General features: G+C 52.4%; 1 protein-coding gene across 2 annotated transcripts; it reads left to right on the forward strand.

Annotated features, from left to right (window-relative positions):
• Window positions 1-825: 825 nt before the first annotated feature.
• Window positions 826-4,871, forward strand: IFI30 (IFI30 lysosomal thiol reductase). 2 transcript variants are annotated; one of them, XM_067033438.1, is made up of 7 exons: window positions 826-1,211; window positions 2,608-2,790; window positions 2,879-2,953; window positions 3,198-3,290; window positions 4,107-4,259; window positions 4,440-4,493; window positions 4,578-4,871. In XM_067033438.1, the coding sequence occupies exons 1-7, from the start codon at window positions 903-905 to the stop codon at window positions 4,638-4,640; spliced, it is 930 nt and encodes a 309-aa protein (XP_066889539.1). In that variant the 5' UTR covers window positions 826-902; the 3' UTR covers window positions 4,641-4,871. The 2 variants fall into 2 exon arrangements, with proteins under 2 accessions (XP_066889539.1, XP_058918509.1); XM_059062526.2 differs by lacking the exon at window positions 826-1,211 and adding an exon at window positions 1,365-1,559.
• Window positions 4,872-10,919: the final 6,048 nt, after the last annotated feature.

Here is a 10,919-nt window from a genome sequence, read left to right on the forward strand (position 1 = left end):
GCAGAGGTTTCACAAAGGAAATGGGTTTTGTTAAGGGTTCAGAAGAATGGGGTGGGGGATTTATCCAGCAGCGGAGACTTCAGGGGAACCCCAGCTCCCAAACCTGCTGCTATCGATGTGACCACGCGGGCCAGGGTTTCCCCAGAACTGAAGCGGGACATGGGCTGTGGAGCGGAGAACTGGGCTGTTTTCTGGCCCAGGGGTGAGCATTTGCTCTGGTGGGATCCGAATCTGTGTCGTGTCAAGGCTTTGAAGTCTGAAGCCTGAACGTCTCGGTTACTTCCCCCAACACTACCAGCCGCCTACCAGCCTCCAAGCCCTTATCTGGGCTATTCTCCCTGCCCGCACCACTGTCCGGTCAACACCTCCCAAGGCTCACCTGTGTCACCACCACGCCCGGCCTGGGGCAACTCTCCCTCTGCTCTGAGCCCTCTATGGGAGCTTTATTCCCCAAACCTCACTTCTCCCGTGTTACAGAATGAGTTGAGGCTTCATCACTTGAGATGCCCACACCATCCCAGAGCAAACGTGGGTTTGGCTGACTCCTGTGGGTTTGGGTCCCACGGGGCCAATCCCCCGCCCCCACTCCACGTACAGAGTACAGGCTTCAGGTAGTGACCGCTCCAACCCAGGCCACTCTTCTGACAAGGGTGCTGGCTGAGGACAGGGATGCCCCCCTCCTCAAGCCTTCGGATGGTAGAAAGAAGGAACACCAGCTTTTTTCTCTCCCTACCCACCCAGCCAGGGGTGAGGGAGTCAAGAGAAGTGAGCCCCTCCCTGCTCTGGCTTCTGCTTTCTGGCCCAGCTGTGGCCAAGCCTGAGTCAGCCCCACGGGACCATGCTGGTGGATCTGGAGCGTCTGGGCTCTGGAGCCTGAGAGGGGGAGGGGGTGGAGGTTGAGAATGGGGAGGGTCCGGGCCAGGCTAGGGGAAGGGGCCCGGGCTGCTCAGCTGCTGCCCGCTCCCAGGCCAGGGATCACCTCTCATCGGAGCATGGGGTGGGGTGGCGGGGTCCCCTGGCTAGGACCAGGGGCCTGGAGCACCCTGGCGGCCCCCAGAGGGAGCCGTGGACCCATAGAGACCCTCCTGTCTCTTGGTCTCTCCGTGTCTCTGTCTCCAAGCCCCCGCCTATCAAGCCGCAGCCTCACGGGACTGAACGGGGCTGATTACGGGGAAGTGTCGGGGAAGATCGAAGGGCAGCCCTCTGTCCAGGTGATTGGGGGCCCAGCACCTGGCGGACGGTGGGATGCGGGTGGGGTCGGGGTGGAAAGAGAGAGAGAGAGAGAGAGAGAAAGTAGAGATCCGTGGAGACGTCAGCCCCGGACCCCGAGAGGCGTGTGCACCGGGAGGCGGGTCCGGCCTGGGGGCTGGGCCACCGCCTGGTTAAAGGCGGCTTCTTTCCCGGGACGCTGCTCCCGCCGTCGCACTTTCGCCGCCACTGTGATGGCCTCGTCGCCTCTCCTGCCGTTCCTGCCTCTCCTGCTGCTGCTGCTGGAGGTCGCCGCTGCGGCGCGGGCGTCCCCGCTGGAAATACTCCCCGAGGGGGCGACCCCATGCGAGGTAGAGAAGGCGACGCGGCGGGCGGGCCGGCGGGGACCAGCGCCCAGGCGAGGTGCCCGCGGGTCCTCCCGCTCCCCAGACTTCGACGGGGACGACCGGGGTCCGGAGGGGATGCTGCCCGGGTCGGTGCCGGCCGCCCCCCACCCCCACCCCCGCTTCAATCCTGACACTTTGGCCATATTTTCCTTTACCTTTCGCTTCCCTAACTGGAGTCTTGAGTCGCTCAGCTGTCCCCCCGACCCCATCCCCCCGCAACTCCCCCCGCGCCCCCCCCCCGCAGGGTGCATTGATCACGTACTGTGTACACCTGTAGCAGGAATCAGAGTCTCCTCTTTTAGGCCAGGGGAAGCCCAGACTAGCTAAGCGGCCTGCGCGTGGCCACCGCATTCATTAGGGGCTCCTTATTGGGTGCATTTCGGTCGGGGAAGAGCTCGCGTGCTCCTGGTGCGGAGTAAGCAGTTGCCTTGGAGGCTGAACGACTCGCTCACAGACGCGACCGCTCGCCGCCCCTCAACTGTAGTCGGAAGTCAACACCTATTAGGCGCCGCCTCTGCAGTAGCCTTGGGAGGGGTTCAGTGGGCCCGTTGAGAGGAAGAATAAAGGAGTCAGCGGGTATGTAGGACCTTGCTCAGCTCAGGGCCAAGGCTCTAGGGATGAAGGGAAACGAATGAGCCTGCCTTAGTGGTATGCCTCACGAGAAGGCAGGACTGAGAAGGCAGGATTGACGGCGGAGACCAGAAATGTGCATGCCTTGAATTCTTACTGCATGGCGTCCCCCTGGGTGAGGAGTTTCACCTCGCCTGGAGGAAGAAAGCACGACTTGTGCATTCATTAACTGCCTACTGTTTGCAAATCTTTGTCACATCCATTCTGCAGACAGACTGATATTTAGGACTATTTAGGAATGCCGTAAAGCCTCAGAGTCAGGATGCCACCTGGCAAGGTCAGGAAGGCGTGTGAGATGGAGAACCTACTGTTTGCAGCCCCCTCTTCCTGCAATAGAACCAAGCAGAGCTGCATTTGAATCCCATCCCTTCCTTCCATGCAGGCCGGTGAGCTGTGCCTGCAGGAGCCCCTCCGGAAGTCTGACGCTCCGCCCGTCAACGTGAGCCTCTACTATGAGTCCCTGTGCCCCGGCTGCCGGGGCTTCCTGATCCAAGAGCTCTACCCGACGTGGCTGATGGTCTTGGAGATCCTCAATGTCACGCTGGTGCCCTACGGAAACGCTCAGGTGCGTGGGTACAGGTGAAACTGAGGCCCGTGGCCAGGGGAAGGGGGTCCGGAAGCGGGCAGCCAGGACTCACCCCACTGCTTTTCAGGAACGGAACATCAGCGGCAGGTGGGAGTTCACGTGCCAGCACGGCGAACAGGAGTGCAAGCTTAACAAGGTGCAGGTGAGCAGCACCCAGAGTTCCCGGGTGGGGGACACGAGGCTGGGGGGGCTGCCCACGAGAAGGAAAATGAAATCAAGACTCAGAAGGGATGGACTGCAACCAGCTCCGTCCCTTGCCCGCGTGCCTCCATTTAATCCCGTCTTCATTCTCCGCTTTATTAGTGGGCACTCGTGGTTATTCCCAGAGTGGTCTTGGGGTGCTCTGGGCCACCCTCACATCCTTGCCTGCCCACCCCCACCCCCAGGCCTGCCTGCTGGACCAGCTGAAGAGGAGCGCGGCCTTCCGGACCATTGTCTGCCTAGAGGAAATGGATGACATGGAGAAAAATCTGAAGCCGGTGAGCAATGCCTCTCACTCAGCCTGGGTTGGAGGGCTCTGGCCTTCCTGCATCCAGACAGACCCAGGTTCAAGTGCTGGCCACGACTACCACTCTCCGTGCAGCCCCAGGAAAACAGCCTCCCCTCTCAAAGCCTCGATCTCTGAATCGAGAGAATAAAGATCTCCTGAGGACGTGGGTAGATCAGGGAGGGCTTCCTGGACAAGATGCCTCCGAGCTGGGCTCGGACGAACAGGAATGTGCAGGGACACAGATGGTGATCCTTCTCTGGGGTAAGGAGATGACAGGACAGGCCCACTTAACTCCCTGGGGGGTTATGAAAAAGAACCCCCAAAGGAGTGACCCATCTGCCCTGATTGTTTATTCATTCATCAAACATTTGGGCCACCCAAGAGACCTGAGCCACCCTGAGACACCTCCAGGCCCTGCAGAGTCACAGTATGGAGTGCAAAAGCTGAGGGAACACTCAGGAGACTCGGGGGAAGGGGAAGGGAAAGTGCTCCTGGCAAAGGAAAGAGCAAGTACAGATGCTCTCAGGAAAATAAAACACTGTAGGGGTCGGGGTGCAGGTCTGGTCTTATGGGATACAGGAGCAGCCTGAGCCCTCCTTGGGGGCCTCCACTCAGGCATATATTAAGCACCCGTTGTTTATGGGCATTGCTGCGTCCCTGTGAACCCAACTGTCTCCTGTTGCTAGTGAGGAAACAAAAGCTTGGCTTGGGTTGGGGAGTGGTGCTAGTGGGAGGACCGTTGGGGAAATAACAGGGAGGAAGCTGAGACAACACCCCAGCCGACCAGCTCCCCCTCTGCCCTCAGTGCCTGCAGATCTATGCTCCAAAGGTGTCCCCTGACTCCATCATGGAGTGTGCCATGGGGGACCGTGGCATGCAGCTCTTGCACATCAATGCCCAGCTCACGGACGCTCTGCAGCCACCCCACGAGTATGTGCCCTGGGTCGTCGTCAATGGGGTAAGAACTCTTGCAGCCCTCAGGTCATCCCCCAGGCAGGGTCCGGGTTGATGGATGTGACCACTGGGCTGGGAGGCAGGAGGCAGGGGCCAGACTCAGGGCCATTTGCAGCCCCTTCTGGGCCAAGCACGGGTTGGTTGGGGCAGGTGGGACTTATGACCTCCTGTCTTGCTTGTGCAGAAACCCATGAAAGAGGAGGACCAGCTCTTACGCCTCGTCTGCCAGTTGTACCAGGTAAGCTAGACAGGGAACAGAGGGATTCAGCTGGTGGGGGCAGTGTCTCCTTTCAGGACCCCAACTCGTGGCCATCTCCTCCAGGGCAAGAAGCCGGATGTCTGCCAACTCACAGCCAGTTCCCACAAGGAAGTCTGCTTCAAGTGATGGCCGGTGCCCTGGGAGGGAACTGATGCAGGAAGAACAAGATCCCACCTGCCCTCATTTTTTGATCCCTGAGTCAGCAGCCACTACTTATCATCCAGATAACTTCTACACATTCCACGAAGCCAAGACTCAAAATTCTGCCCTGAAGTCAAGAATCTTGCCCCACTGAGAACGGTGCTACACTGAAACTAGTTCAATAAACCTTTCTGGATGTTGTGATTCATTTGATAAGTCAGCAAATCCCCTTTTCCTGGATCTGCACAATGCTGGAACCCCTGAGAAGCCCCCTGTCCAGGGGATGCAGAGCCAGACAGACATCCCTAGGCCCATGGGGGCAGGAATGGACTAGAGAGGGAGGCACCAGCACTAGAGAACCCAGAGGAGGAGTGAACGTTCTGCATAGGGAGGAGGGACATTGGGACTGGGGTTTTGAAGGGTGACTAGGAGTTCATTAGGCAGAAAATGTATTTAGTAATTCAGTAAACATCCCTAGCTACCCCTTTTTGTTGCCTCACATTGGGTGTTATGGGTTAAGCCAGAGAATGGTAACTGGAGCCAGGCAAGGCCAGAGGATGGGGCAGGGACCTTGTCTGGGGAGTTTGAAAAAATATGTTCACTGGGGGGAAATCATGGTGTTTCACAGAAGGGGAACCAGTGTAAAGAGGCCCAGACAGCAGCAAAATCAGGAGTTAGAATGGCAGGCTGAGGGACTTCCCTGGTGGCACAGTGGGAATCTGCCTGCCAATGCAGGGGACAAAGGTTCGATCCCTAGTCTGGGAAGATCCCACATGCCACGGAGCAGCTAAGCCCGTGCGCCACAACTACTGAACCTGAGCCCTAGAGCCCGTTAGCCACAACTACTGAAGACCACGTGCCTAGAGCCCATACTTCGTAACAACAGAAGCCACCGCAATAAGAAACCCATGCACCGCAACGAAGAGTAGCCCCTACTCACCACAACTAGAGAAAGCCCACGCGCAGCAATGAAGATCCAATGCAGCCAAAGGAAAAAAAAAAAAGAATGCCAGGCTGAGGCACCTAAGAATGACAGGGCATGTTATAGGATAATTTTCAAAGAAAGGAAAAATCGTGATTCTCATACTGATGCAAAATGAATACATGTTAAAGATTTTGTTTAATTCATGATTAATTAGGGAAACGGGTCAGATGTTCAAAGAACAGACAGATTTATAGGTCAGGAATATTGAAATGATTGTGCAAAACCGACTTTTTCACAGGGGCAGGGGATGGGAGAGCTCTTCCTTTTTTTTCCCACCCAGCTTTATGTTTTTCTAATTTTAATACAGTTGACCCTTGAACAACATGGATTTGAACTGCATGGGTCCACTTCTACACGGATTTTTTTCACTAAATATGTACTATAGTCCTACATGATCCATGGTTGGTGTGTGTGGTGAGAATGCTCAAGATCTACTTGCTTAGTAACTTTCAAGTGTACAATACAGTGCTGTTAACTATAGTAACCATGCTGTACCTTAGATCCTCAGGACTTACTATCTCACGGTGCAAGTCGTACCCTTTGACCAACATCTCCCCATTCCTTCCCTCCCCACCAGCCCCTGAAAACCAACGCTCTTCTGTTTCTGTGAGCTTGGCTATTTTATTTATTTATTTTTTAAAATGGATTTTTTGGGGTGGGGGTAGGAGTTTATTAATTAATTTATTTATTTTGTGTTGGGTCTTCGTTTCTGTGCAAGGGCTTTCTGTAGTTGTGGCAAGTGGGGGCCACCCTTCATCGCGGTGCGCGGGCCTCTCACTACCGTGGCCTCTCTTGTTGCAGAGCACAGGCTCCACACGCGCAGGTTCAGTAGTTGTGGCGCAGGGGACTAGTTGCTCCGCGGCATGTGGGATCCTCCCACACCAGGGCTCGAACCTGTGTCCCCTGCATTAGCAGGCAGATTCTCAACTATTGCGCCACCAGGGAAGCCCTATTTTTAAAATAAATTTATTGTATTTATTTATTTTTGGCTGCATTGGGTCTTAATTGCTGCACATGGTCTTTCTCTAGTTGCGGCGAGCAGGGGCTACTCTTCGCCGCGGTGCTCGGGCTTCTCATTGCGGTGGCTTCTCTTGTTGCGCAGCACGGGCTCTAGGTGCGCGAGCTTCAGTACTTGTGGCACACGGCCTTAGCTGCTGCGTGGCATGTGGGATGTTCCCGGACCAGGCCTCGAACCGGTGTCCCCTGCATTGGCCGGCGGATTCTTAACCACTACGCCACCAGGGAAGCCCGAGCTTGGCTCTTTTACATTCCACATATAAGCTAAATCATAATTTGTCTTTCTCTGTCTGTCTAATTTCACTTAGCATAACGCCTCCCAGGTTCATCTATGGTGCCACAAGTAGCAGGATTTCCTTCTTTTTTTTTTTTTTAAACGACTGAATAATATTTGAGCTGTGCCTTTCGTTAAAAATAATCTCAGGACTTCCCTGGTGGCACAGTGGTTAAGAATCCACATGCCAATGCAGGGGACACGGGTTTGAGCCCTGGTCCAGGAAGATCCCACATGCAGTGGAGCAACTAAGCCCGTGCGCCACAACTACTGAGCCTGCGCTCTAAGAGTTTGCGAGCCACAACTACTGAGCCCTCAGGCCACAACTACTGAAGCCCACATGCCCTAGAGCCTGTGATCCTCAACAAGAGAAGCCACCACAATGAGAAGATGGCGTACCACAGCGAAGAGTAGCCCCCGCTCTCCACAACTAGAGAAACCCCATGTGCAGCAACGAAGACCCAACTGAGCCAAAAAAATAAAAATAAGTTAAAAAATAAAATCTCAAAGAAAGTCCTTCTTGACAGGTCTCATGGGATTTGACCTAATTATTTTACACAGGTGCAGCAGGAGTTCAGCTTGCTTTACTGGAAGTTTCTGTAAGGAATCTCAGGGTGGACTTCTAAAAGCCTCTATCATTTGTTAACTGGAGATGACAACTCGACTTTCACCTGCAGTTTCATCTGTGCCTTTTGGTGAATTTCTCTCTTCTTTGATGTCCCCAAAGTATGGCAAGGATCTTGGTTGGCCAGGATGGACCTGTAGGGCTGACCCTCAAGCCAGGGGCAAGCCAGTTTTCCTGTAAGGGTTTTGTAAGCACTGGCTCCCAAAAGTCCAACTTAATTTCTTGAAACTGGCTGGTGAAATTGTATCTGGAAACAGTCTGTCTTCCAGGAGGTGGAGCTTAATTCCACCCCCTCACTCTAGCCCCGAGAGTGGACTGGATTTTTGAACTCAATTTCAAAGAGTAGGGAAAGGGAGAAATGGTAACCCGACAGTGGAGTTAGAAACACCGGGCAGGCGTCCCTTTATCACGTGAGCCAGGTGAGACTCACGTGATCCTGGTTAACATCATGTGACCCGAGTTCGCGTCACCGGGGCAAATCATGTGATATTACGCGCACCGTTTGACGCAAGGAGGACACTACCTCTGTGGGATTCTCCCCAAAGACCCAGAACCCCAGTCTAACCACAAGAAAACAGCACCCGAACCAAGATGGAGGGACATTCTACAAAATGTCCCACCGGTCCTCTTCAAAAGTGTCAAGGTCATGAAAAACAAGAAAAAACCCAGAAAGAATAACAGACCAGAGGAGCCTAAGGAGAGGGGATGATTAAACGCAATGTGGTGGGATCGTGGCCAAGTTCACATTTGAACGAATAACTGGAATTAGGATTGATAATGCTGTCCTGTGGTTCCTAACATCAGCCAATGCACCTTCAGGAATCTGCCAAATAGCACTGTATCACAGGGACTTCCCTGGTGGTCCAGTGCTTAAGAATCTGCCTTCCACTTCAGGGGATGGGAGTTCGATCCCTGGTCGGGGAACTAAGATCCCACATGCTGCAGGGCAACTAAGCCCGCGCACCACAACTATTGAGCCCACGCTCTCTGGAGCCCACACACCACAACAAAAGATCCCACGAGCTGCAACTAAGACCCAAACGCAGCCAAAAATTAAATAAATAAATAAATACTAAAAATATTTTTTAAAGAAATGCATCACAGAGCTAAAAAATACAACCAACTAGTGAATGTAACAAAAAAGAAGCAGAGTGGCATGGACATATATACACTACCAAATGTAAAATAGATAGCTAAGGGCTTCCCTGGTGGCGCAGTGGTTGAGGGTCCGCCTGCCGATGCAGGGGACACGGGTTTGTGCCCCGGTCCGGGAAGATCCCACATGCCGCGGAGAAGCTGGGCCCATGAGCCATGACCGCTGAGCCTGCGCGTCCGGAGCCTGTGCTCGCAACCTGAGAGGCCGCGACAGTGAGAGGCCCGCGTACCACGAAAAAAAAAAAAAAAAGAGAGAGCTAGTGGGAAGCAGCCTAGCCGAATGGCACAGGGAGATCAGCTCGGTGCTTTGTGACCACCTAGAGGGGTGGGATAGGCAGGGTGGGAGGGAGACGCAAGAGGGAAGAGATATGGGAATATATGTATAAGTGATTCACTTTGTTATAAAGCAGAAACTAACACACCATTCTAAAGCAATTATACTCCAATAAAGATGTTAGAAAAAAAAAAGCAGACCTCACAGATATAGAGAAGAAGCTAGTGGTTGCTAGTGGGGACGGGGAGGGGAGAGGGGCAATATAGGGGTAGGGGATTAACAGGTACAGATTATTAGGTATAAAACAAGCTACAGGGATATAATATACAACACGGGGACTATAGCCAATTTTTTTTAAATTTAATTTTATTTATTTTATTTTTCGCTGCGTTGGGTCTTTGTTGCTGCACCTGGGCTTTTCTCTGGTTGTGGTGAGTGGGGGCTACTCTTCGTTGCGGTGCGCGGGCTTCTCATTGCAGTGGCTTCTCTTGTTGCGGAGCACGGGCTCTAGGCGCGCAGGCTTCAGTAGTTGTGACATGCAGGCTCAGTAGTTGTGGCTCGCAGGCTCTAGAGCACAGGCTCAGTAGTTGTGGTGCATTGGCTTAGTTGTTTCGTGGCATGTGGGATCTTCCCGGACCAGGGCTCGAACCTGTGTCACCTGCATTGGCAGTCGGATTCTCAACCGCTGTGCCACCAGGGAAGCCCAATCTTTTTAAAAATATATATATTTATTTATTTGGTTGCACCAGGTCTTAGTTGTGGCAGGCGGGCTCCTTAGTTGTGGCACGCAAACTCGTAGTTGTGCATGCATGTGGGATCTAGTTCCCTTACCAAGGATCGAACCCAGGCCCCCTGCATTGGGAGTGGGGAGTCTTATCCACTGAGCTGCCAGGGAAGTCCCACCAATATTTTATAATAACTACAAATGGAGTATAACCTTTAAAAGTTGTGAATCACTATATTGTATACCTATAACTTATATAATATTATACAACTATACTTCAATTTAAAAAAAGAAAGGTATCACAGTGAGGGCACTAACCAAGCTCCTTTTTAATTAACTGACCAGGGTACTTATGCCTACACAGTCCCTTCTAAAAATTAACACAACACTGTAAATCAACTATACTTCAGTAAAATAAGTTTTTTAAAAATCCCTTCTAGGGCTTCCCTGGTGGCGCAGTGGTTGAGAGTCCGCCTGCCGATGCAGGGGACGCGGGTTCGTGCCCCGGTCTGGGAGGATCCCACATGCCGCGGAGCGGCTGGGCCCGTGAGCCATGGCCGCTGAGCCTGCGCGTCCGGAGCCTGTGCTCCGCAATGGGAGAGGCCACAGCAGTGAGAGGCCCGCGTATCACACACACACAAAAAAATCCCTTCTAAAATACAACATAACGTCATATTTGCATTTTATCATATTCACAAGTTCTACCTACACTTGAGGAGGATGTACTGATGTACATGGGAGGCAGAAATCTTGGAGCCATACCTTAGAATCCTGCCTCTCACACCTCCTGGTGTAGAAAAATACAACATACATAGTGAGAAGTGAAGTAAAGGCCTCTCTGAATTACAAACCAATAGGTATGCAGACAGAGTTTAGTGACTCCAATTCTAAAATTTCAACCATGGTTCAAGAGGAAACACAGTGTAGGGGAAATAAAATTTAGAATTTGATTTTGGGAAGTTTGTCCAGAATGTCAAAGATTTGAACACTAGGTTAAATAAGCTCACAAATTATTATGAAACAATACTTAGTTACCTATTTAACCAAAGTGACAATAAAAGATTTTATAGGCAAATACAATAGCATAACAAAAGAAAAATCTCCAGCTCTTTTAATTTTGAGATGACTCCGTTTTCCTAATTAGAGACTTGATAAAGACAACATTTTGATAAAACAGAATCTTTGTTTTCTATATGAGTTACTTAACAGG

This window comes from Kogia breviceps, chromosome 4 (genome assembly GCF_026419965.1).
Source record: "Kogia breviceps isolate mKogBre1 chromosome 4, mKogBre1 haplotype 1, whole genome shotgun sequence".
NCBI classification, from domain to species: Eukaryota; Metazoa; Chordata; class Mammalia; order Artiodactyla; family Physeteridae; genus Kogia; species Kogia breviceps.

Coding starts and splice junctions, on each gene's coding strand:
- IFI30 (XM_067033438.1), top strand. CDS start 903: ATGGGGAGGGTCCGGGCCAGGCTAGGGGAAGGGGCCCGGGCTGCTCAG. Junction 2,954..3,197: donor GCAAGCTTAACAAGGTGCAG/GTGAGCAGCACC, acceptor CCCCACCCCCAG/GCCTGCCTGCTGGACCAGCT. Junction 3,291..4,106: donor TGGAGAAAAATCTGAAGCCG/GTGAGCAATGCC, acceptor CTCTGCCCTCAG/TGCCTGCAGATCTATGCTCC.